The sequence below is a fragment of the Desmodus rotundus genome, chromosome 12, assembly GCF_022682495.2.
Source record: "Desmodus rotundus isolate HL8 chromosome 12, HLdesRot8A.1, whole genome shotgun sequence".
NCBI classification, from domain to species: domain Eukaryota; kingdom Metazoa; phylum Chordata; class Mammalia; order Chiroptera; family Phyllostomidae; genus Desmodus; species Desmodus rotundus.
In genome coordinates, this window is record NC_071398.1 from 15,160,019 (window position 1) to 15,186,201 (window position 26,183).

At 54.9% G+C, this 26,183-nt stretch overlaps 1 protein-coding gene across 3 annotated transcripts; it reads right to left on the reverse strand.

The window, feature by feature from the left end:
- Positions 1 to 45: 45 nt before the first annotated feature.
- On the reverse strand, positions 46 to 23,887 carry SLC12A4 (solute carrier family 12 member 4). 3 transcript variants are annotated; one of them, XM_024556186.3, is made up of 24 exons: positions 23,679 to 23,887; positions 18,840 to 18,934; positions 17,267 to 17,398; positions 12,297 to 12,443; positions 12,158 to 12,212; positions 9,262 to 9,392; positions 7,713 to 7,954; positions 7,351 to 7,565; positions 6,663 to 6,827; positions 6,487 to 6,585; positions 6,143 to 6,200; positions 5,607 to 5,781; positions 5,069 to 5,187; positions 3,560 to 3,658; positions 3,244 to 3,363; positions 2,955 to 3,059; positions 2,527 to 2,695; positions 2,079 to 2,274; positions 1,804 to 1,973; positions 1,582 to 1,713; positions 1,395 to 1,502; positions 1,012 to 1,199; positions 768 to 901; positions 46 to 600 (listed from the first exon to the last, which is right to left on the reverse strand). In XM_024556186.3, exons 1-24 carry the CDS (start codon positions 23,791 to 23,793, stop codon positions 509 to 511), a joined length of 3,261 nt encoding a protein of 1,086 aa, XP_024411954.1. In that variant the 5' UTR covers positions 23,794 to 23,887; the 3' UTR covers positions 46 to 508. The 3 variants fall into 3 exon arrangements, with proteins under 3 accessions (XP_024411954.1, XP_045047634.1, XP_045047633.2); XM_045191699.2 differs by lacking the exons at positions 17,267 to 17,398; positions 18,840 to 18,934; positions 23,679 to 23,887 and adding an exon at positions 13,427 to 13,510; XM_045191698.2 differs by lacking the exons at positions 46 to 600; positions 768 to 901 and having other exon boundaries at positions 1,086 to 1,199; positions 1,294 to 1,502.
- Between the last annotated feature and the right edge of the window lie 2,296 nt (positions 23,888 to 26,183).

A 26,183-nucleotide genomic window follows, 5' to 3' on the forward strand; every position in this document is an offset into this window, starting at 1 on the left:
CTTCTTCCTTTGGCGCCAGGGGAAACAGAGCCTGGGCAGCAGGAGGCCCAGAAGTACACAATGTTTTATTGAAAAAGTCAGGCCTCAGCTGGCTGGCTCCATTAGGCTCAGCTTAGTGGGGGTCCTTGCCCACAGTAGCCTGAGCCAGCTCTTCTGCAGGGGAGCTGGGTAGGACCCCCTCCCTTGTCACCCTTCTCCTCTCTGATGGTGACATCCCAACAATAAATATTCAATAAATAGAATTCCTGGGCTGGCTGCCTTCAAACCCAATGTCAGCCCCCACCAGTCTTCTCCAGCCAGGGCAGGCCTCCTGGGGTGCTGAGCAGGGAAAGTCCCCAAACTTCTCAGGGTCCTGCAGGACCCTTGATCCATCTCTGTTGCCAGGCCCAGGCCCAACCTCCACAGCAGGGTCCAGGGCAGGGCTGAGCAAAGCAGGACTGGCAGATGCGTGCTGGGAGGGGGTGTCACCCTCAACACCTCCACCCCAGGCCACAAGTCTGTGTCGGGCTCAGGAGTAGATAGTGATGACTTCACGGCCACCGCCACGAACCAACAGCACCCGCTCGAGGCCCTCGGTCAGCACCTCCAGGAACTCCATATCTGTAGGTCATCAGGTCAAGGGAGCAGCACCAGGACCAAGGGGAACCCAGGGAAGTTTGGCCTATCAGTCGAAGCTGGGATAATCTGGCACCCCCTGCCCAGGGGCGCCCACACTACCCTCGCATGCTGGCCACCTCCCCACTGCCTGCCTCTCCACAGAAGGATACAGTTCTCATCACCCTCACTGTTCTTGGGTGGGCCGGGCATGTTCAGTAGGACCAGGCGGGCATCGTGGGAGCGTGTGACAATGACTTCATTGAGCTTCACAGCAGTGTGCATGCGCCGCACATTGGATTGGTCCCTGTAGGTAATGTAGCTGATGATGGGCCCCACCCCTGGCCCACCCACAGAGCTTGTCCACCCTCCACCCCCAGGCCCCAATGTGGCTTGGTCTGTTTTTGTTGTACTCACGGCTTAATGTGCACCAGTTCTCGGAAGTTGTCGGGGGCGTGGCTGGGGTCCCAGGGCTCAGCTGCCGTGTACTTATCCCGTGTCCACGTCATCTGGATCTTGTCAGCCCCAGCTGCAGACTCATCCTCCTCATCTGAGTACAGGCTCTCCAGCCTTAGGGCTGAGTGCCGGTCCTTGACCAGCTGGGCCTGAGGGAAATCAGGAGGCAGCCTCAGTGCCACAGGAACAGAGGGCTGGGCTGGCCCAACGTGACCATCTGGCCTTAGGGGCATGGGCACTGACATGGGTAGGTCTAGGGCAAGTCATTCTGATGTCCCCGTCTGATGGTGTCTCCAGAGGCCTGACCCAGCCACCTGCCCGTGCCCTGAACCAAGGTCACTGACTTCTCGCTCCCGCTCAGTCTTGGTCAGCCTCATCTGCCGCAGCATCTGGGACCTTTGCTCCATCATCAGTGTCCGCTCGTAGGTATATGCAGAGATGTCGCTGTTGTGCTGGGGAGAGTGTGGGCCGTGAGGACTGGGCTATGTGGGGCAGGGTATCCACAGGACCACATTGGGGCGGGTGGCTCACCATCTCCACCACCTCCACCTCCGCCTCAAGGCGTAGGTGGTACAGAAAGATAGCCAGATCCTTCTTCATCTGGATGCTGTTGTCATCCATCTGCGCCACCGTGAAGATGCGCATCCGGCACTTCCTCCAAACCTACGGCACCAGTGCAGGTGGGTGTTACAGTCACACCCCACCTCTCCAAAGGCCCAGCTGCTCTCACCCAGGCCCACCTCCCTGGCCCACCTTGTGCTGGCGCAGCAGGAAGGGTAAAAGCATGAGCATGCCGCCATCATGTACAATCCACCACACGTCAATATGACCCTCCAGGTAGCGCTCATGGTTGCTGGGGTAGAAGGCAATGTTCTTGGGCACGAGCAGGGCCAGGTGGGCAGCCGTGGTGCAGCGCACGGTGTCTGGGGAGGAAGGACACTGCTGACTGCCAGCCTGCAGCCCTGCTCTCACTTGAGTCCTGGCCCTTGTCCCCCATGGCTGAGCCCAGGCCCTGGCCCCTCACATACCAATAAAGGTCTTCCAGGCACGTGGGTCTTCACTCTGTCGCCAGCCATAGGGCCAGCCCAGCACCACGGAGTTATGCCTCATGCCGCCCAGGCCGCAAGACTGGATGAGGTGGGCCAGCCCCTCACGCACCTTGTTGGCCACCACCACCTGGCAGAAGCCCTTTACTTTCTCAATCTCCATCATGTTTTTGATTGTCTGCGGGGAACACAGCAAGTTCAGAAGCCAAGGCCGTCAGCATCCCCTCTGCTGGGGTTGGGGAAGGGAAGAGGCAAACTGCTCACCCAGGGGCTGTGTTTTGTAGATGGACAGCAACACCCATCCTTGCTCAAGCCCTTAGGTAGCAGCACTGCTATCCACCTGGCTGGCCAGAATCGATCCTCCCTCTGTGCCAGCTGCAGCCTGGACACCTCTAGGCTGGCTCAGCTCCCCTCCCCCTGTAGCAGGTACCTGCTCAGCAGCCTGGGCCTCGCCATAGCTCTCCAAGAAGCTTCCCTGGATGACAGAACCAACGATGGTCAGGCCCTTGCCAGCCTTCAGCTGGGAGGCAAAGGTGAGGAGCCGTGGGTACTTCACATGAAGGTCCTCGTCTAACTTCAGCAGCACTAGCAACTGAGGCCTGCAGTGGCCAGATGGGGAGGCAGCGTGAGGCCAGGGCCAGAGGTTTCCAAGGAGCCCCTTTTCTTCCTCCCTTCTCAGCTCACAGGCTCGCACAGGTTTGGGGAGCAGAGATCCCAGGGCTCAACAAGTAGGATGGCATCAACCCCAGGATGGGAGACGGGGACCAGGGAGGGGAAGCCAGCACCTCTCAACCGTCCTACCCTCACAGTGCCCCCGAGAACCATGAGTGGCCTTTGCCATTTTGGGCGTGAACTCACCGCCAGTTCTTGGTGTGAGGAGGCCCCTCCTCTAGCCGCAGCAGCGCATAGCGGGCAGCACTCAGGGACAGGCCTCGGATCCCATCACCCCACTCTTTCTCAGCCCTATGGAGGCCACCATAAGCTGGTGAGCCCATGGTCCCACCCACAGGATTCTGTGCAGATGTACGGGAGATAAAGGGGAGCCAGACCCAGCACCTATGGTGGCTAGCGAAGGATGGTTCAGCTCCTCCCCTCCCAACATATAGACCACCCGCTTGCCCCAACCAGGTGGCAGCCCCTCACTCACCCTTGGTACTCGATGTACTTGTAAATCATGCCTGCAATGAGCATAGCGACCAGGGCATAGTACCAGGAGGAGACAAACATCAGGGCCAGGCAGAGGCTCATGCCCAGGAAGGACAGCGCCCTGGACCAGAGAGTGGGGAAGAGTGGGAATCAGAGAAAGACCAGTATGGCCCCAGGCCAAGCTCCCCAGCCCCCCAGTTTCTCACCAATAGCAACTATAGCCCAGGGAACTCAAATGTCATCCTGAATGGGGCTCCTGGCTTCCCCAATAGCTCTTATGTCAGAGGATTTGGCTTGGGGGTCCAGTGGATGCTCACCAGTGATAGTACTTGAACCGGGGCCGCCAGTTGGGGGTCCTCAGGAGCGTCTGGACAGCACAGGCCAGGTTCACAAACAGGTAACACATCAGAAAGAACCTGTGTCACAGTGGTTGGTTGGTACACAGCGGCCTCCTCGGCAGCCAGGTACCTGATATCCCTATTGTGCGTGGGCTGCGCCAGTCTTCACAACCTCACAACACCCACTCTCGTGCCTGAGGCAGGCAGGACTACTGCACGGGTGTCCTCGGGGCCAGGGCTTAGGGGATGGCCAACTGTGTGCGGGCAGAGGAGGCAGAGAGGGGTTAGCAGGCAGCGGAAGGAGCGAGCGCAGAGCTGTGAAAAAGGACGGCCAAGCAGGGCTCAGTGTGTGGAGGTGGCTGGACAACATTTGGCCCCAGACCGGCCTGGGTGATCGGTTGGATTAGGGGCTGTCAGGAATGTGTGGAGGAGCAGGGAGGGAGAAGATAACAAGGGCCATTTTGAAGGCAATGAATTGGAGACACTTGAGGGATACTGTGTGGATGTGGCGAGGCCGACGGTGTGAACCCTCCCAGAAGGCAGCTGAGGAGCAGAGGGCTGAGGGCAGCAACTTCTACCCTCAGCTGGCTGAACAATGGCAGGCAAAAAGGCAGAAGGACTTACCAGAGAGGGCATGTCAGCGGGCAGGGACCCCCATGAGGGGGAGTGGTCAGTCCTGGCAGGGCTGCCAGAAGCCCATGATACAGGCTGAGATATACTCTCTGGCTTGGGCAGTGAGGGGTCACCACCCAAGACGACCGGCAAGAACAGTTTCAGGTGCGCACTCTGTGTAGGTGGGGCTGGGCAGTGGTAGGGGGAGGTGTGTTGGGGGGACAAAAGTTCACTGTGGCCTGACTGTGGCTGGGGTTGGGGGGGCTGCTTTGGGGGGAAGAGGAGCCTGTCAGGCCTACAGGCTGAGTGGGGCAGTGAAGGGTGGTCCCATCATAACCAAACAAGCAAGAGGGAGCACTGGCAGTAGAGCAAGATGTGAAGCGTGACGGAGCAGGCCCCAACACTGGCAGGAAGTAGTGAACACAGCAACCACAGGGACCCTGGAAACAGCCACATGCTGACTACCCCCTGTAGGGCACTGGCAGGCTCAATGCCCAGCTGATTCCAGAACTTTACAAGAAAACAACTTTGAAAGCAGACAGATGGGGCCGTGGTAGCTTCATCAAGGTGCCAGGGACCCGGAGCTTGCCCTGTCCAGGATCAGAGGGTAGCCACCTGCCTGCTCTGGGAGTCTCCCAGAGAGGGCTGTAGGGCCTGTTGGTGTCTTCTGCATAAGTGTCAGGCTCTCTCCCGAATGCAGAGGTAGGCCGAGCTCTGCCAGGCGCACACCTCACCACACAGCCTGACACATCTCCCAGCTGCACCCTCAACACCAGACAGAGTCACAGAGAGGTACTGAGGCCCAGGGCTCGGGGGTTCAAGGAGCCTTTCCCAAAACCATCCCCCTGCCCTGCCCTGCCCCGGCCCCCAGCTCACATGGATAGAATAGGGGCCACCATGTCAAGGGAGGCGATGAGGATGCCCAGCTCAGCAATGAGTGCCGTCAGGAGGAGTGCCCATGTTGGTTCGCCGTTTGCCTTCCCGTGGCCAAATACCTGCATGCACCAGGGTCAGTAGGGTCAGAGAGGGAAGAAGCTGGTCCCATTACCCCTGTTCTACACCAAGTCACAAGCCATAGCCTGGCCTCCAGCACCCCCAAGTCCCTCCTCTGGGGCTCAGGCCATAGCCATGCCTTTCCCAATAGGGTCCACAAGTTTCTCTGCCCCCTACCTCTCGGGGCCTCTCTGCTCTGAATGAGCCACAGACTGGCCACGAGGATTCTGGGTCTCAGTCGCTCTGCCAACAGCAGAGCAGAGCCAGAGCCAGGGCAGCTCTCAGCAACTCCTCATGATGGCTTTGTGGCCCTGGGGTCACTATGGGCCCCAGCAGAATATAATGCATCTGTATCCCTACCCTCCAGCCCGTGTGAAGGGCCAGGAGCACCCAGCCTGCGGGAGAGTACAAAAAGGCTCACCCGGAGGAAGGGGATGATGTTGTCCTTGGCAATGGCCTGCAACAGGCGTGGTGCACCAGTGAGGCTCTGTAGACCGGCGCCACAAGTTGAGAAGAAGGACCCGATGACAATGACCCAGGGTGAAGGCCAGGCCAATGTGCCCACCACTAGGTTTCTGCTGACACCGTCGCCGTACCTGCAGGGGCCAGGCTTAGGCCATGCTACATGCAAGGAGCCCCCAAGCCCTGGGTGGGGCTGCCAGAGTCAGGGATGTCAGGGGTTAGGAAGGGTGGCTATGGTGGGCAGAACTCTCGTCCCTCGGCACTAAAGTCCAGTCCACCAGCCCTTATCCTTTCTCCTTGTCCCAGCCCTGATTCTGATGTCACCATTCTCTAAGAGGCAAAAGTCCCGGTGGGGCCTGACCTACCCAGTGGCACACACTACCACTGGCAACCAGCAGCCTGAGGACATATATAGGACCACGTGCTCAAGGGGGGCTGGTGTCAGAGTCGGCAGAAGCTGAGCCCCTGCCACAGGGAGGGGCCCAGCTCACTCACTTGTCCCGGAGTACCACGCCCTCGATGCAGGCGCCAAAGAGAACCACACTGCTGAAGTCTGCGGCCGCGTCAAGGAAAGCCGGGCCTCCACTGCCACTGCTGCCCCCACTCCTCACCCACACAGGACCCACATGCCCCTAGCGTTAGCCTTAGCCAGGACCCAGCTGGGGCACCTGCAACTGAGGGTTTTGTGTTGTGCACACACTCGAGTATGTGGTGAGTGTGAAGGGAAAGGTACACAGTACATATGCGTGTGTGTGTCTGTGCAGGAAAGCTGGTGACTGAAAAGAAGGCAAGCGCCTCTTGCCCTGCTCCCTGCTGGTCCCAGGCCTGGGAAAGGATACACACAAGGGAGGTGGTAACAATGGCCAAAATGGTCCCCACCGGGATGGACTTCTGGGCGTCGCGGAGGTCGCCAGAGCGATTTGAGCCAGCCATGATGCCTCCAAAACCAATGAGATTCCCTTAGGGGCTCCCCAGGAGAGTGGGCAGGGCTGGGTGGGTGGGCAGAGGGGCTTACCTGTCACAGAGGGGAAGAAGATGCCAACCAGCACGGTGAAGGATGTGGCAATGTCAGCCACCACGTACAGGGGCAGGTTCTCCTTCAGGCCGAGGGTGTCTGTGGAGGGCAGCCCGTGCTTCTCCACGACCTCACCCTTGTCCAGGTAGGCGCTCCACAGGTTCTCTGCAGGGGCAGCAGAGTTATCATCACCGCAGCCCCACCTACTTCCCTGGGGCAGTTTGGGGCAGCCTGACCAGAGGGGTAGATGTGAGGGGCCCTAGGGGATGAGGGGGGCAGCTTCAGCCACAGGGAAGGAGCTGTCTGGCTAGAAGCCTGACAGGCAAAGGTTGCTGAAGCCAGAGCCCTGTCTCGGCCTGCTTCCTAGACAGAAGCCCTTTATGGTTCCTGGAGAATAATCCCAGGCAGCGCTGGGGGATGGTGGCTGGGGAGAGAGGGGCTGCCAGAACTTTCTGGGGGCTTTTGCAGGGCTGGGACGCTGGCCAAACAGGCTCTGTTCACCCGAAACCTAGCTGCCAGGAGCCAGGCTGAGAGGACAGCCCTGGGCCTGGAAGGCAGCCAGCCCTGCCCCGCATTTGTGAGCCTGCCACACAAGGACGGCTCTGTGATTCATTCTCCTTCTGTGCTCATTCCCTGCCTCCTGCCTGGCCCGTGGATCAGGAGCAGGAAGACAGGAGTGAGGACGCACCCTGGAGCATGCTGGCAGCTGCACCTGGGATGCCAGGGATCTCGGTCACATTGTTGAGCAGGAAGTAGGGGTCACAGGAGTCAGTGGTAAGGTTGGAGCTGTGACAGAAGAGGTTCCATAGCCGGGTGGCCACTGTCTCATTATCCACCATGGCTGTCTTGGCACAGATATCAAACTGGTCCCGGGACAGGGTCCTGTTGCCCAGCATGCACACTCTGTGGGGAGGGGGAGTTATCATCACCGGCTCAGCCGGGGGTCTCGGCCTGTTTCCACCCTGCAGCCTCCAGGACTCAGGGCATCAAAGGCCTTTTACTGGGGAAGGATGTCAGTGCACCGCTCGGATGTATTCCCAGATTACTTACGGAAACACGGGAGGGTCAAAAATAGACTTGATGCCCCCCGCATAGATGGAGAGGATGGAGATGATCACACAGGCCAGGAAGAGCGAGGCAAATTTGTTCACGTACTTGACGCCAACAAACACCACCAGGGTCATGAAGGTTAGGAAAAGGGTCCCGTACACTCGCATGTTGTTCAAGGTGGCACTCGACGAGTCGTGAGTGCCTGCTGGGTAAAAAATAGCGGCTGGCGGGGCAATGTAGGTCTGAAACAAGACGCAGATACAGAAGTTTCAATTTTCCTATTTAGAGAGTGAACCCCATCATTAAAAAAAAAGAAAAAAAAGTCAGAAAAAGCCAGCCACAAAAGACCACGTACTATATGATTCCATTTATATGAGATGCCCAGAACAGGGAAATCTGATCACGGACAGAAAGCAGATTACTGGCTGCCTAGGGCTGGGGGGGTAGAGAGAGACTAGCATAGGCTTCCTGGAGTGATGAAAATGTTCTCTACTTGACTGTGGTGATGGGTGCACAATTCTGTGAATATACTAAAAACCTTTACGTTTTATACTTTAAGTGGGTAGTGAATTGTATAGTATGTGAATTATATTTTAATAAAGCTCTTATTTAAAAAGGATGCAGACACAGCAGTCATCTCAAATATTGAAGAGCTAAACAGCCAAAGTGGAACAGTTTGAGCAACAAAATAAATAATGACAGTATTGGACCACGAGCCAAGAATAATATAAATATCCAGGAGTCCATACTGACATAAACACAGGGTTGAATAAATAAGTAAATGGGAAAAAGGACAAGTTTTCTTTACAGAAGAAACCCAAATAATAAATGTAGGAATGTGGGAAATAGAAACAAAAAACAACCTCCTCCCTCCCCATAGGGTCCACACTGCAGGCAAGGGCCTGGAGATGGGAGGAGCCAAGCAGTTCCTCTAACCGGTTCCTATTGTCTGGATCCCTGGGGGGTGTGGTGGGGGCGCACTTGTTACCCTGTGACCCGGGGGAGCCCCTCCACCTCTTCTCCCACCAGCTGGGGCAGTTCAGTGGGGAGTGGGAAGCTGCGTCAGAACACACACTGGGTTCACAGAGGGGACAGTGACCTCCAGACAGGGTCCTGTGGCTGCTTACCCTGATTTAGGGACAAGGATAAGGTGGATCTGAAGGGCTTGGAACAGATGCCTGGGGGAGACAGACCTGGCCAGAGCCCACAGGTGCCTGGGAGGTGGGCTCTGCGTCACCACCGAGATCTGTCACTGAGTTAAGTGCAACAGTTTACAGAAACCTGCCACGGCTGAAATGGGGCCCGAGTGAATGGAACATCCAGGGCCAAGGTGAAGGCAGCCAGGCCAGGCTCCTTCCCTGCGTGAACCAAACTAGAAAGGGGTTGAAGGGAAGACTGGCTTGAGCAAAGATCTTTCTCCCTCAAGGAGGCCTCCCACATTATAAGGCCCAGACCCTGGTCGGAGGTGATGGAGCACGGACAGCCTGGGCCTATAGGAAAGGGACTGCTTGGACAAGAACAGAGTTGGCCAGGGCCTCGTGTGACTCACCAGCAAGATCTCAATGGCCCCCAGGATGTACATGGCCGCCGCAAATGTTGTTCCCAAGTAGAAGCACAGGCCCACCGCACCGCCAAATTCTGGCCCCAGTGAGCGGGAGATCATGAAATAGGAGCCCCCAGCTACAACAGAGAAAGTGTACGCAGGTCAAAGCTGGTTCTTCCTCTAGGTGGTCTCCTCCCTGACAACCTCTCACAACCACCCAGAGGGGCAGGAATGAATTTTCCCACTTACAGATGAACAGAAGGATTGGAAGATTTGCCTAAGGCCACATAGTTAGTAAGCGGCCAGGCTGGAGTTGGACCCCACTCCATTGGACTCCAACGCCCAGGACAGGCCAGTGAAATGACAACTTTGCTAGGCAGTTCTAGGTGTGCAGCAGTGCCTAAGTGGCCCTCTGTCCCCCAACTCCCTGCACTTAGGCCAGTCCCCACAGCCTCCACTGGCTGGGCATGTCCTATCTCACCACACGTCACCCCTCCTGAGGATTGTGTCTGTTAGTCTGATCCCTCCAGACTGGGACAGTAACTGCGTCTTATCAAGTTTTCTGTCCCTAGGGCCCAGCACAGGGCCTGCCACTGGGCGAGTGTCCATGGCTGCCCCTCCTGCCCTGAGTCTGTGCTGCCAGCAGAGCCTAACGCCCCTGGCATGACTGACGGAGACAACACTGGGCCGCAGGACCAGTGAGGGTGCGGGGGCATGCTGCCAGATGGACTTGCTCCTGATAAAACATCTCTGGTGAAAAATCTGGGAACAGGGATCAAGAAACTTTAAAAAGGTTAATCCCTGCCCTGGCTAGTGTGGCTCAGTGGACTGAGTGCTGGCCTATGAACCAAAGGGTCGCTGGTTCAATTCCTGGTCAGGGCACATGCCTGGGTTGCGGGGCCAGGTTCTCAGGAGAGGGAGCACAAGAGGCAGCCACACATTGATGTTTCTCTCCTCTCTTTATCCCCCTCTTCCCCTCTGTCTAAAACATAAACAAGTATTTTTTTAAAAAAGAAAAGGTTAATAATCCCTTTCACACTGCAATCCCACCTCCAGGACCCTCTCCTAAGATAACTGCCAGGGGTGTAAACAGAGACTCCTGTGCAAGGCTGTTCACGACAATAATTAACAGTGAAAAAGTAGAACCCAAGAGTAGAAAAATAATCACATAAATTAGATAATACACTGTCAATCCCACTAAAAAAAAACCTTTCCCCAACATTTTGGAAATACACACACATAGAGTTTGGGGAAAACAATACATTGATACTTTATTATAAGATTGTAAGACCATGTACCAAAAGCCTAATAGTAATGAATTCAGAAAGGTGGTACGATGAGTACCTCCAGTTTTCCTTTCTACATTTCTGTGCACTTTCAAGCCCTCTTATGGGTAAACATATATCGCCTTCCCCCCCTATTATTTTTATACTAATATTAATAAAACTGTTATTTAAAAAAAGGATCAAGTCCTGGCTGGTGTGGCCCAGCAGATTGAGTGCCGGCCTACTAACCAAAGGGTCGATGGTTTGATTCCCAGTCAGGGCTCATGCCTGGGTTGTAGGCCAGGTCCCCGGTAGGGGGTGTGCGAGAAGCAACCACACATTGATGTTTCTCTCCCTCTATTTCTCCCTCCCTTCTCCTCTCTCTAAAAATAAATAAATAAAATCAATTCAAAAAAGGATCCAGCCCTGACTGATATGGCTCAGTTGGTTGCATGTCATCCCACAAAGCAAAAGGTTACCGGTTTGATTCCTGGTCAGGGCAAATGTGTGAGTTGTGAGTTTGGTCCCTGGACGGGGTGTGTGGGAGAGACAACTAATAGAAGTTTCTCTCCCTCCCTTCCCGCCTCTCCAAAAATTTTGGAGAGGCGGGAAGGGAGGGAGAGAAACATCAATGTGTGGTTGCCTCTCATGCACCCCCTACTGGGGACCTGGCCTGCTACGCAGGCATGTGCCCTAGATTGGGAATCGAACCAGCGACTCTTTGGTTTCCAGGCCGGCATTCAATCCACTAAGCCACACCAGCCAGGGCTAAATAAATAAAATCTTTAAAAAACCCCAAAAGGATCCAGATACAGACACAGGAGCCAAACTGAATAAACAGCCAAAGTGGCACAGTTCGAGCAAAAAAAAAATGAATTACTAGATTATGATTCAAAGAATAAAATAAATATCTGGGAGTCCATACTGATATAAATACATTGTTGAGTAAATTAATAAACAGGGTCTCTGAAAACCAAGTCTAGCTCTGGTTGGTGTGGCTCAGTTGGTTGGGCATTGTCCCCCGGGTTGTAAGTTCACTGGTTCGATTCCTGGTCAGGGCACATGCCTGGGTTGTGGTTTCAGTACCTGAATGGGGAGCATACAGGAGGCAACTGATTGGTATTCTTCTTTCACACTGATGTTTCTCTCCCTCTCTTCCTCCCTCCCTTCCTCTCTCTCTAAAAATAAATAAAGTCTTTTTTTTTAATTTTTATTGTTATTCAATTACAGTTGTATGCCTTTTCTCCCCATCCCTCCACCCCACCCCAGCTGAACCCACCTCCCTCCCCCACCTCCACCAATAAATAAAGTCTTTAAAAAAAAAAAGAAAATCAAATCCAGTGTCATCATCCCCGCTGAAACCCTCTGCACTGTGCTATCATCCATGGTGTGGACCAGACTCCTTGGCATGGGCCACCCGGTGCACCCCTGTCACCTTTTCTGACAGCCTCGGCCCCAGCAGGTATCTCAAACTCTGTCACTCAAGGATATTCCTACGTGATGCAACTGTCGTGGATTCAGGGACTAAGACCCCACCAAAGAACTGCTTTGAGGGCAGGAGCAATGAGCGTTCTGGGTGTGTCAAGGTGGATTCTGGACCCACTGTCCCCAACAGGCCCAGGGCAGTGCTCACCCACCTGGAACCACTCCATTGGTGGCGATGGCGCTCATGGAGATGGCCGTCAGCAAGGTCTGTGGGAAGGAGGGCCTACGTGAGCAGGTCAGCGGGGAAGTCTTGGCAGGCGGCCGTGGCCCTGCCCCAGCCAGGATACTCACACAGCAGCAGCAGATGAGCACAATGAGGAGCGCCTGCAGCACACCGGCCGTGCCCACCATCCAAGTCAGCCGCAGGAAGAGGATCACCCCGAAGATATTCTGCAGGCAGGGCAGGTACACCCCCATGAGGGTGCCCATGCTGGGCGCCTGTGCAGCAGGAGGGGTGGGGGAGACAGAGAGCATCAGAGGAGCCAAGATGCACCACAGAAGGCCCCAGTCACTCAGCCACTCAGCAGTCCCCAAGGGGTTCTACAGAGAACAAGTTGGAGAGGTGCGTCCTGGGGAGCACAGGGGTAGGGTGACAGCTAGGATGTCTATGTTGACTTTTTTATATATGAAGATAGTTTGGGACTGGGAAGGTATAAAATCTGATTCATTACAAAATGCCACATGTAGGCTTTTAAGCCTCACCTCCTCTTCAAGGTACTGCCCCCTTTCCTTTCTCTTTTCTTTGAAACTTCTGGAGAGAGGTCTGTCTCAGACCCCCACCTTCTCACCCAGCAGGCCCCATGTCACCCAAGCCAGAATCTAAGAGTTTGTCCTTGGCCTTCCCTCGGTCCAACCCCCCTCCAGTCCAGGTGCACACCAAGTTCTATCCAGCATGCCTCTCAAGCTGCTCTTAGACCAGCCTGCCTTGCCTCTGCTTTAGTCCCTCGAACCTGAGGCCCTACGCTTGGGGCAAATGGATGGGCGCCCTTCTGGGCCTGTCAACCTCTCTACACTGCCCCCTTCTCTGCTGCCAGAGCAGGGCTCTGAAAACCGAGTCCAGTCTCATCACCACTGCCAAAACCCCTCTGTACCAACTATCCGGCAATCCATGGTGTGAGCCAGACTCTTTGGTTTGGGCCAAAGAGTCCCCATCCCAACGTGCCCCATCCCTTCATTGTCAGTTTCAGTCCCCGATGACAGAGGTCCCTCAGAGCCTCTGAACCAGGGCATGCACTGGACTCTCCCTGGGAGGGTTGGTCCTGCCTCACTGCCTGGCACACTCCTCTTTAGATGAACCTTCCAAAGGTTTAACCATGTTGCCCCTTCCAGGAAGTTCCTCTGGGTTGCCTTAGGTACAGCTAGCCCTTCCTCTTACAACCCCTCAGCATTTGATATACCCTTCCATCACAGCGGTCACTTACAGGTCATGGTAACTGTTCACTCAAATGCCTCATGACCACACTGGGGTGGACTTGGCTTGTTCACTGTTGTATCACCAGCAGGCCCTGCAGGTACCCAAAAAGGTGCTCCTGAGCCCAGTGAGTGGTGCCTTGGAAGGCCCCTAGGACAACGTGTTGGGAAAATCCTACATAGAGTAGAGACTCAAGGTTGAAGAGCAGATTAAGGAAAAAAAAAATACACACACACACACACACACACACACACACACGAGGTCTGTCCAGAAAAAGTCCAGCCATTATTAATATAATGAGACTGATTTGCGCGACATTGATGTAACCTGGCAGCCAAGGAGAGTGGACTGGAATGCACATGCGTGAACGACGACGACAGCACTGTACTAGTCAGTGGGGGCAGTAGACGCCATTGAGTGAGCATGTGTACTGTGTGGCCGTCACATTCAGAGTGACTGAGCGAGTAGAGCAACAAGCCTGCAACAAATTTTGCTTTAAGCTTGCACATTCCTCCACAGAAACTATTCGGATGATGCAGAAGGCCGCAGCTATGGGGCAACTGGTGACTGGCAGCTGCATCACGACAGTGTGCCCGCTCATGCATCACATTTCGTGCAGTTTTTTGGTGAAACATGAAATGACTAGGTGACTGAGTTACAGCCCAGATTTCATGCTCTATGACTTCTGGCTCTTCCCAAAACTAAAATTACCTTTGAAAGGGAAGAGATTTCAGACTGTTGATGAGATTCAGGAAAATACGTGGGGCAGCTAATGGTGATTGATAACTGTGTGAGGTCCCAAGGTGCCTACTTGGAAGGGACTGAGGCATCATTGCCCTCTGTACAATGTTTCTTGTGTCTTCTTCAATAAATGTCTCTGTTTTTCATACTACATGGCTGGATACCTTCTGGACAGGCCTTGTATAGAAAACACAGGCAACAGTGCAATGATAGCCAGAGGGAAAGGGGGGTGGGGGTAGGTGGAGGTGGGCAAAGGGGGGAAATGGGGCTGGAAAGAGACTGCTTGGGGCAGGAAGCACAGGATGCTGCACACAGATGATGTTTTGCTGAGCTGTACACTCGAAACCTGTATGGTTTTATGAACCAAGGTCACCCCAATAAATTCAATTTAAAAGAAAGTGGAAGGGCTGAAGAAGGTGTAATGGGCATATGCAGGCAGGACTCCTCAGTATCTAAGGGCAGAACAGGGGCCAGCCAGAAGGCCAGGGCAGAAGCTGAGGCACAGAGGCAGGGCAGGTGAAGGTGCCTCCTTGAAGAACTGAGTCCCCATGAGTGCAGCCCAGGGCAGTGGGGCTTAAGAGCTTCCACTAGAGCCCTAGCAAAGTCTGCTTCCTGGAACCGGGATGGGAGAGAGAACTATGTGGCCACAGGAACTCCTCTGAAGGGTCCAGGTCTGGGGCAGGATCTATGTACAGCCTAAAGGACCTCGCAATGGCCCGAATAAGAATGAATGGTTCCTCAAAGTGTCCTGCACAGTGTAGGTGACACATACCTCACCTGGGCTCTCTGAGCCCTTTTCAGAGACCCTGGACCACCCACTGTATAGCGGCAGCTCCCAGCCCCACCTCAATTCTAGGCTGAGTCACTCTGGAAAAAAGGCAGTGTGGGAAAGGGCAGGGCCGGAAATGCTTTCTGCATCTCCAAATAACCTCTGGCAGCCTCAGAAGGTCACAAGGCCAGAGCCAAGTGCAGTGGCTGCTGTGGAGAGGCTGCGTAGGGTCTTGGCATGGTCTGATTGGAGGCCTGCCCTTCCTGTTTTAAGCCTTACTTTTCTGTGGCCCAGCTCAGACCCACCCTGGGTAAGGACCACAGCGTAGTGGCCCCAACCCCCTAGCTTCCTACAGACTCACTGTAGGCTTGACCAGGCTTCTCTTTCCTTGATGGAAAAATCATAGAAACAGGGACATTCAGGCACCCTCTCACATCCTTACTCTAAGGCCAGGTGAGCTGGGCACAGCTCAATGTGTGTGCACTAGTTTTTCTTTTTTTAAAATAAAATAGTTTGCCCTGGCTGGTGTGGCTGGTGTGGTGTGAATTGAGCGCTGGCCTGTGAACAAAAAAGGTCACCAGTTCAATTCCCAGTCAGGCACATGCCTGGGTTGCGGGCCAGGTTCCCCAGTTGGGGGCGTGCAAGAGGCAACCAATCAATGTACCTCTCACACACTGATGTCTCTCTCCCTTCCCCTCCCTCTAAAAAGTAAATAAATAAAATCTTTAAAAAATAAGTTTATTTAGAAAGCCACAGAGGTAGAAGAAATGGGCTCAGGAAGCTTAGGAGAGAGAAAGGTAATGACTTGCCTATGGGGAAGGAGAGGGGGAAGGCGCTGGTGTGCTCTCGGAGAGGGAGAGCCACCTGTCCTAAAGCCTTTCTTAGGGACCTTTTTTCTCCCAGCCACAGTTCCCCAGACTTGGCCTTACGGGACAGGGAAGAGGCACTTAGCCAAGGATCCTACTACCCACCTCAGGCAACAATCTAGAGGCTGAGACCTCTCTGCAGGGTTGAATAGCCACAGATAGCCAGGGTTCTCTACCATCTGCAGTCCAGAAAATGCCAGCAAAATCCCAGCCTGCAAGATATGGTGGAGGTCCTATCTGTGCGACCTCAAGATCTCAGCTGCCCTCTCTGAAGTGTGGGCTGCTTTGTCTCTGAGAGGCAAGGTGAGCGGTGCACATCAGCCTGCTCTCCCCTCTCCCCTTGGTCCACCCCAGCAAGGCCCAAAACTCACAAGCAGGTCTAAGGCTGGGGGCCTGGCTTATCCCAACCAAGTGCTCTTTCTGCTTGTGCTGACCTCAGTAAGAATACTTAGCTAGTGCCAGACCCATGCCTCTTCCAATCACAGCTGCTTCCCAGATCTAGGGAGTCAGTAGGTAGAGCCTTGCCCAGCTCAGTTGGACTGAGTCCTCTCACACAAGGGAGCTAAGCAGAGATGAGGAAAGTCATACACTGGCTGGTGTAGCTCAGCGGATTGAGCGCCGGACTTCGAACCAAAGGGTCGCTGGTTTGATTTCCGGTCAGGGCACATGCCTGGGTTGCGGGCCAGGTCCCCAGTGGGGCGCCCACGAGAGGCAACCACACACTGATGTTTCTCCCCCTCTCTATAAATAAATGAAATCCTTAAAAAAAAAAAAAAAAAAAAAAAAAGGAGTCTGAAGGGCCAGAGGCCTGGATAGGGACCAGCAGCCCCAAGAGGCAGTGTTATGCTATCCCACCCCCCCACCACCACCACCAAGGAACCCAAGGACTGTTGGAGCGGTCTGCCAATGAAGCCAACATAGGAAGGCGCAGAAGCGTTTGGTTACTGGCTCTCGGTCACACAGCCCCAAGGGACAACCATGCCCCCGGTTCCACAGACAGCACCCTTATTCACCCTGATGGGATGCTAGCGATCGGCCTCCTACATAGTCACATATCTCCCAATAGAGCCACAAATGTGTCCCCCAGGGTTACACATTGATCTTGGGTGGCTCAGTCATCTTAGGCAAGTTCCTCAACACCCCTGGCACTCAGTTTCTTCACCTGTAAAATGGGGATAATAACAGCACCTGCCTCACAGCTTTGTTGTGATGACTTGCAGGGATCCAGGCATTATGCCTCTCAGAGAGGGCTGTGAAAGGCAGCTGTCCCTCTCGCTGTCATTTCTGGGGGCCTCTTGGCTCCCTCTAGCCCTCTGTCCCCTTGAGCCCAAGGGGCTCAGTGTCCATCCTCCATGCACACCACATCCGGCACCCACTTCCCTTGGGATGCTCACAACCACGTGGGGAACTTGCCAATTCCGTGATGTTGACTGTCTTCCCAGGAGTGCCCCTCTGCTGCCCTTGACCAGCTCACCTTGGATGTCCTCCGGCGGGTACCCTCCCCACTTTCAGCCTCCTCATGCTCTTTGGCGCCCTGTGTGAGGTTGGTGTAGCTGACGAGCTTGCCCAGAAGAGATGATACCTTTGGGCGGATGTCCAGCTCTTCCTGTAAATAGAGCCACAGGGCGGTCTGGCAATGGGCCCAGCCGGCGTCAGGCTACTTATGTGTAGCCAGCAGCCTGGCCCCTGGCCCCCTGCCAAGCCCTGAGGCAGGCCTGGGACTGATCGCAGCTTTTGCCTGGGGAAGCCTACGCCAGTCAATTGGGCAGGTGTGGGCACCACACCCCAGCATTTGGCACTCAAAGGCTGAGCCTAGCAGCTGCTTCTCTCTGCCCCACCTTAGCTACAGTCACTACCAACCCACCTGTGAAATCTACCTGCCTCAGGAGAGAGCGCAGGACAGGACATGGCTGGCAGACAGGAGAGTAACACGCTCCATCCTGCCTGTTCTGCCCGGCCACCTCCCAGCTGTGAGTGGGCCACTTGGACGCACATCTGCCAGCAACCTTCCCACAAAAAAAAGCTACCCCTAGTTACCTCAGGAAACCAAGGAAGTCAGAGAGGATGTCTGGGACAAGTGAAGTCTCTCTTGTTTGCGCAAACCTGATCCTTCTAGATGGCCCTCACCCCCGGTCCCAGGCCCTGAGAGTAACCCACTTCAATCCCCTGGCTCCCTAGCCTATCCTCAGGTGGAGCTAGGTCAAGGTCTTTGTTGCAGAAACTTGCTGCTTTTCCTAGTCAGGAGGCTTCCCAGAGCTCAGACCCCTCAACCCTCCACCGGGGTCTATGACTTCTCCAGCGCCATGCCTCCACCTACCTATGCCCACATTTAGTCTTTGCCCTTCTGCCAGCTCTCCCCTAACCCCACACACAGGCAGGAAGTGGTTTCGAGTAAAAAGCGAAGATGCAGGTCTTTGGGGGGCATGAGGACACTGAGGAGCCCACGGGACTTCCGTGGGGGCAGCTGAATGCATGGGTCAGAGTTTAGGGGCCTAAACCACGCCCTGAATCCAGATCCAACTTCTGAGTTTGAGTCTGAAAAGGATAAAATTCAAGTTCAGAGGCACAAAACTGGGAATGTTCCCAGAGAGCTATCCACTGAGATGCACATGTGGACAGAGGGGGCAGATTCAGTGAGAAGGACCGTGTCTTAGTGAACTGGAGGGGGACAGGGTGGAAGAACCAACCAGGAAGGACACGGAGGAGCTGACAGAACAGAGAGGTCTAGGCCCTCAAGAGCCCTAGAGCGAAGGGGAGAAGGGAAATCCTGAGGCGGTCACCCTGCTGAAGTGCTGCAGGGAAGTCAAAGGTGAAGTCAAAGGTGAACACCTCCGGAGGTGGTGACAGGGCGGGGTCTCGAGTAGCCTCTAGGAAAGCATTCTCCGTTCAAACGACCAAGGGAACCACAGTCTGGTCGCCAAGAAGGTGAGACAGACAAGGGGAAAGGGGATCCTGGAGGAGGAGCCAAGGCATAAAGAGGCACAACTGTCCATCTTCGTGATGGCTTGGGTCCCTACGGGCCCCTGCCCGCACATCTCTTCAACTACCTCAAACAGTGCCAGGTTCCTGTCATAGTATTCGCTTCCTCTGGAAGCCTCCAAGGGACAAAGGAAAGGGCTGCTCTCTCTGTGGCTGCCATGTCCTGTGGAGAGAGAAGGACAGAATCCCAGTCAGGGTCTACCTCGTGTGTCCTCAGTGTGCACTGCTGGCTCCCTAGCAGGCCAGCCCACAAAACATCACCTCTGTGGGCCACCTCGGGCGCCAGCGTTAGCAGGCGGGGCCACAGTTTCCCCATCAAATCCACCAGTCTCCGTGAACAGCCAGTGTGGTCAGAGTGGCCAATTACCAAAACGCAGCGCATCATTTCCTCTAGCACAGGAAACTGTGGGAAGGCCCCAAACTTGCTCAAGCACGTGTTAACACCAAGGGGCGGAGCCAGCTGGGAGGGCGTGGCCCCACCTTGGCCCGCCCCCAGACCCCCAAATCTCATTTTCCCAGCCAAGTTGGAATACCCAGTGAGACAGGGGCCAAGGCTTTGGTGTCTTCAGGGTCCCCCCGGGTGCTGCCTTCCAGGTAGATGAAACCACATAGGGCACCTTCAGCCGCCATGCTAGTCGCCCCACCGTGCACTGGGCGGGGCCTCCTGGAGGGCAACCAGGGGCATGCTGGGAGGAGGGGCAAACAAGCAGCCCTCCAGAGAGCGGAAGTGGGCCCAAGATGCTGTCTAAGGTCCTGTTCAAAGGCCCGGGTGGTTGGTGTTAGGACTGAGCAAGGACTGCTGTGGCCGGAGTCACTTATTGGCCTCCCTGCCTCCAGTTCCCGGACAATTGTCCAGACTAGGTGTGTGGTCGATGTGTCTTCTAGGCTGGTGAGACAGTGCCTCAGCTCCAAAGAAACCTCGTTGAAAAGAACCAGACGCATCCTTTTTTTTTTTTTTTAAATACGCCTTCCTCAACTCTCAAAACTCGGCTGATTTCTCTGGCCTCCCGGCATTTGCACACTTTCCTTTTTTCCAAGCTGTCCCTTGTGAGGCTCGGTAGGTGACATTCCCCACTTTCCGTCAAGCAGGCAGAAGGCACCAAGTACTCCTTTTCTAGTGGCTGAGTGGTTTGTTTTTGTTTTATCTCCCTCCAGACAATCTGGTAGCTGCAGCAGTGGCTGGAGGCCCTACAGCAAATGGGAAGCTGTCATCTTGGTTCCAAGAAGCCAGGTTGGTGTTGCAGGGACTCTGGCAGTGGTGCAGGCCTGGTGTCAACAGGAGTGTCATCAGGGACCCAGACTAGTGGGGTATTCGGGCCGTGCACTGGCCCTCTCTGGTTTCGTGAGGGCTACCCGCCAGCCTTTTCTGGTTTGTTTATAATTTCATGTCTCTTGTTTGCAGCAAAGAATGCTGAATGAGGCATCCTCTGCCATCTGATACATCCTCTTGCCATCGGCATGAGACATAACTTGCCTTCTCTAAGCCAACAATTACTCAGCAGGTGCTGCACTGTGGATTCTTTATTACCCAAGGAGATTGACAGGTATAACTGATGACAATTTCTGGGGCAAAGTCCCTCTTCCTTTGAATGGCACATGAAAACAATACGTGACCTCACCTAGGAACCTGAACTCTCTTTGTCTTAGCGAGCCAAGCAGCTCAGTCCCATGAGCTACAAGGCTGTGTGAAGGCCAGTACCAAAGGCACACTTGACAAACGCAGCAAGAGGTCAAGCCAGCCCATCAAGCCATGTTAAGGCCATGTGGGGTAACATAAGCTCCTCAGACACCCTCTGATACTTGCTGTGCCCTTGATGCTTGTTCAGGACCAGGATAAGGAGCCACAAGAAAAGTCTGAAAACCCAGTGACTCTGCCTGTTACATTGATGGCCCCTCAGTGAAAAGTGTCTGAAAAGTACTCTTGGATTTTTTTTTTGGGGGGGGGGGAGAAAGTATCTCCCTTAAATAAGCCAGAGGCTTCATTTTGTCAGAAAATGGCAGCTATCGAGCTCATCTTTGTTCCCTTTCTGCCTTGGCTGCCAGGAACCTCCAAGCTAAATTTATTCCTTAAATGCAGTCACCAAGCCCTTGCCCCATTCCTCTGCCTGACTTTGATCTTTCCGAGGCTAAGTCCTTTGGGGAGACACTGAGGGGCAAAGCCTGCCAGCAGAGGCATTGTATATCTCTTCTGGTCCTTTTGTGAAGTTGGTTGGAAGTATATTATAAATTACTCTAACCTCATGCATTGCAGTCTGCCTCACCATTGTTGCTTTGTCTCTCTGAGGAGACTGAACTAGTATCCTGAAAAACCAGAGCCAGGCAGGAAGCTGTTCCCCAAAACTGGCGTGGAGGGTCTTCTAAGACCCAGCAGATCCCTTGTCCCGGCAGCCATGAGCCCTTCCAAGGGTTGCTTGTAGTCCTCACAGCAACCCTCCAGATACCATTTACTCCTTTTTAGTGGCGAGGAAAGTAAGGCTCAGAGGCATTCAGAGGCAAGGTCACCCAGTAGAAGGGCCAAACTTAGGTCCCAGAATCCACTAGAGCCAGGTAGGACCTGAGCTACAGGTTCCCTAATCCTATTCTAGGCCTCGATCCATCCCAGGATGCACGCAGGGTGCACATACCCAGGGCTCTTGGTGCTCAGATGGCTGGCACCCTGACTTGGATTCCTGACCCTACCTCTCTGTGACCCAGGGCAACTTGCTTACCCTCTCCGTGCTGACTCGGCCTCCTCTTCTATGAAGTAGAGATAGTAACACCCACTCTTCTAACTGCCTGGATCAATCAGCAAAGGGACAGTCTGGTGCCAGACACCCAGCAGGCATTTCTTGGAGTTCCCTAAAGCCTCATTGAAGGGAAGCTCCCATGGGGACTGTGGGAATATGTGTGTGTGGGCGTGGGGGGGGCACTCTCAGCAATGTCTGGGTGCCTGTACTGCCTTCAGCTATTCTAAAAATTCCAGGGCAGGTCTGGGCATGCCTGCCAGGCTGAAGCTGCTCAGATACCACCTAAAATCCCCGGCGAACCAGAGTATGGCCTGGGCCTGGGGGCTGCCTGTGAAGGACACATATATGTGTGTTCCAGGCCACAGCTATAAATACACCAGCCGCAGATGGGGATCCAGATGACACTCTCGGTCCCTGTGCTCACAGGCATCTGCCAGGGGTACCAGAACCTCTATACTGCTTGGAGCAGAGGTGTGGGCCTTGAGAGATTGAAGTGCCAGGCTGGGGATACCCTATGAGATGGACCTCAGGCTCACTGTTTGTGTGCCCCCAACCCTTTGCAGTCCCTACCAAGAGGAATCATCATCACTTACCAGGGTGCAGAGTGTCCCCCATACTGCAGACACACTCAAGGTCTGACTGAAAAGGAGTAAGAGGAGAAGGGGGGATGTGGGAGGAGCTGGCCCAGCTTAGAGGGACCTGGCAGGACTCAGCCAATGTGGCTCCAGGTCCCTCCTGTCACCCTGTGAGAGGCCAAGGCGGGGCCAGAGGCTAGGCTCAGCTTTGCCTGCCCACTGGTCCAGGCTGATCCTAGGGATGCAGCCCAGCCCAGCCTTTGGGGGTGAAAACCTCCCCAGAGCTAAAGGGAGCAGGGATGCTGAAACAGGGCTAGGGGCACAACAGGGCACCAGGGCTGGGGTGTGTGTACAAACACAGCTGTCCAGCCTGTAAAATCCCATGATGTCCAGCAGCCCATGCCAGTGGTCTGTGCCATCTTCCCACATGGCAATCGGGTGACTCACATATAGCCATCACCCACATCGGGTATGGATCACCTGTCACCATCACAGACAACACAGAGCTGGGTCAAGATGGCATCACCTGACACATGCCCCCAACACATGTGTTCTCTGCATATCTCCATCATGGCCAGTCACAGACACAGGCACTTGTCATCAGTCATACCACCATTCTCATCAGTGACACCCCTGCAGGAAAGTGGCCATGAAAATGTGCTACCCTGACACCACCTTCACCCTGTGATAAAAGCTACACACTTGTACAAGCACAGTTACACAGGCATATGCCACTATTCACGCAGACACATACTCCAAGACTGGGCCGTGGCACGGACAGCCACCTGGGGGCTCCCCTTCAGGCCCAGTTCTAATACCTAGGCTAAGAGTCAGGGTACGGGAGTCTTTAACCCTGGGTTTGAATCCCCTGGTGCAAACTGCTCCCTGTTTCAGTCACTCCTTCCTAAGTGTAACAGGGCCTGTCCCATGGGGGCAGTTGGTCTGATTAAGCGAGTCAATTCACATAAAGCACCTAGACAAGCCCAACTCCGTGTGAGTGCTCCTCAGACGCCCACTGCACCTACAGATCTAAGAGGGGATCAACACGAGACGGCGCACAGGCGGTCACGCACAGACCGCCTCACAGACCCCCTCGGCAGGCACGCTCTTCTCTCCAGCCTGCGGGAGTTCAGGGAGGCGCAGGCATGGGGGAAGGGAGGGGAGTCTCAGGGTCAGAGGCGGTGAAGCACAAATGGGGAGGCGAAGGGAGAAGAGACAGAAGTAACAGCACAGAAGGTGAAGGGGCTGGGGTCCAAGCAGCGGCTATGTTCCCAGTTGGGAAGGGCCAGAGATGGAGACTCGCCGCTATTCTTGCGCCTAGCGGCCCCGAGGGAGCCTCTTTCGTCGGCCACGTCTGCAGCCCCCGCCCGCGGCCAGTAAGGGAGGAGCTGGACTGGGGAGGGCGTCCCGACTGCAGGCGCGCTGGGGCCCAGGAAAATCGTGTCGACGCTCGCGGGGCGAGGGACTGGGACCGGAGGAGCAGACTAAGAAAAGTTGGGCCCGCATCGACGTGTGCGCGATCGGGCCAGGTGTTCTGTGGGAGCGCGGGGCTCCTTGTGGCCCGCTCCCCTGTCCCCGCCAAAGCCCCATCCGGGCGCGCCCTCACCGTCAGAGTCATCCCGCTCGGCTCGCTCCCCGTAGTCCACCCAACTGAGCCCCTCGAGGTTGTCATAGTCGCCGCGCCGCGGCCCGTCCACCGGCACCACGGTAAAGTGAGGCATCGCACGCTCTCGGCCTTGCCTCTCCCGCTGCCCAGGCTGCCAGCCCCAAAGTCCCCGCCGCCCGGGGCCGGCGCACCCCGCCCGCTCGCATTCTTCCCCGCTGCGCTCACTTCCTCCGCCCGCCCCCCGGGCCGCCCCTCGGGGGCGGGGAGCAGGAGGGGCTGGGCAGGCTCCTCCCCTAGGGGGCCCCGAGGAGTGAAGCCCCTCTGGAGCGGGTGTAACTAGTTGCTCCACGCCCTAAAAAGGGCCTGACTGCTGTGTGACCTTGGGTGAGGAACTGCCCTCTCTGAGCCCCAGACGTGGTACTGTAAAATGAGGAGACGTGCTTCCAACTCTTGGGGCCGTTTGAGGGCAACATGAGGTGGGGTGCGGGGTGCCCTGGCTCTGCACTCTGTGCCTAGTAAACTTTCAGCGATATTTCTGTTACTTCGGGACAGGGAATGATTGGCAGGATCTGTCCAGGATTGCGAAGGTCTTCCCCGTCCTTCCCAGGCCTTCCACCATTGCTCGGTACCCCCTATCCATTTCCATTCTTTCTGTCTCCCACCTCTCCTCGGGGGCCCTCCCGTGGGGAGGCAGCTGGAGATTCTGGCTCCTTCCCCAGCGGCTGCTGCATCCTCGGTAGAATGGACACCCATCCCCCTCTCTTGGCCTTTTTTGCCCCTTTGGGACTCTTCATTCAATTCTTTAGGCAAATTTTTTCATCTTAATTTTATCTTTTACTCTCTCACCTCCTGAGGGTTCCTTTACCCAAGTCGTTTACTTATTTGCTCGTAATTTTTCTTTCACTTTCTACACTGCTTCAGATAACTTACACAGTTGGCTTGACTTTACCATCTGTATCTTCCTAGGTGCCTTTCAGCTGCTTCTCTATCAGAAAGCCCCAGAGCCCATCTTACTTGTCTGTCTCCATTTTTCCCCCCTTTAGGGCTCACCCGGCTTTAGAATATCAGAATCAGTAGTGTCCTCCCATCCAGCCTCTGACCGGGCCCTCTGACTGCTGCCTCTTCCCAGCCTCCAGCTCTAGGGCAGAATCAGGAATCAGAGTCCCTGGGCCTTGCAGAAGGACCTCAGAGCTGACCACCATGCTGGCCCCTAGCCCATAGTCATCCCAGCCAGGGCCTGCCCACCTGACTTCCTGTCCCTCATGCTACCTTCAGCTGCCCACAGTAGCAGCCTTCCAAATGGACTGCTTGCTCTCTCCCCCTGCTCATGGTTGAGAGAAAGCCCAAGCTCCTCTCTTGGCCCACAAGGCCCTGCTCCATCTGACCCCTCCAGCCTCTCCAGCTGCACCTCTCCCCATCCTCCCTCCCAGCCTCAGCCCTTCTGGTCTCTTTCACTTCCTCAAACTCAGGGAGTTTCTGCAAATCACCTGCTGTTCACTCTGACAGAATGCCTTCTGACTCTCTGCACCCACCCTCACTTACCGAACTCCTCCAGAAGGGAGCTGTTCTCAGCCTGGAGCGTCACCTCCTCCCCAGAAGCCCTCCCCGACACACACATGCCACACCCCACCTTACCCTCCCTGGATAGTGCTCCCCTGGGGCGCTTTCACTTCAGAGTCCTCACTGCAGCAAGAAATGCATCGTGGGGCTCTTCGGTTAATGTTTTTCGTGCCCACTAGCCTGGGTATTTCACAAAAGCAGGACCTTTTCGGTCTTCTCACTTTGGTATCCTCAGTCCCTGGCCCCAGGGCGCATGCCAGGGTGCAGTACGGACCTTTAACAAGAGGACAGCGTCTGGGGTTTATAATATGGCCAAACGCACATTCTCAGCAGCGTTCCCACTGCTCCTGCCCTGCCACCACACTCGGCCTCTCTCCTCAGGTGTGGGGTCACGTGCTGTGTGGGGGAGATAGGCCAGTAAAGGCCAACAGATGAACTTAGCTCTGGGGGACTCTGCCTGGGATACGACTTCGCCCATACCAATCACTGACTGACCCAGTAGCCTGCACCGACAGGGCACTCCTCACAGGCAAGAAGAAAAATAGGTCTGAGGAGCAGAGACGTTTCAAAAGAAAACATCTATCAGGAAAATTGTTAGAATGCATTGATCAACGATTCAAAATTATCCTGACAAAAGATAAGGGAGAATATGAGTAATAGGAAACAAGAAAATATAAAAAAGGAGAAATATAGGATATAAAAAAATAAAATTGTTCCAGGGATTTATTGCTACCTAAGAAATTACTAAAACATAGGAGCTTAAAACAGCAATTAACAAAAACCTTACTTTGCTCACACACCTTCGAGTTGAGTAAAGCTTATCTCTACTTCACAAGGCATCAGTAGGGGCCAGAGGACTTACTTCCAAGACGGCTCACGCACACGACTAGCAAGTCGTGCTGGCTGTAGTTGAAGAGCTCAGTGGAGCAGAGCACTGGTCCTCTG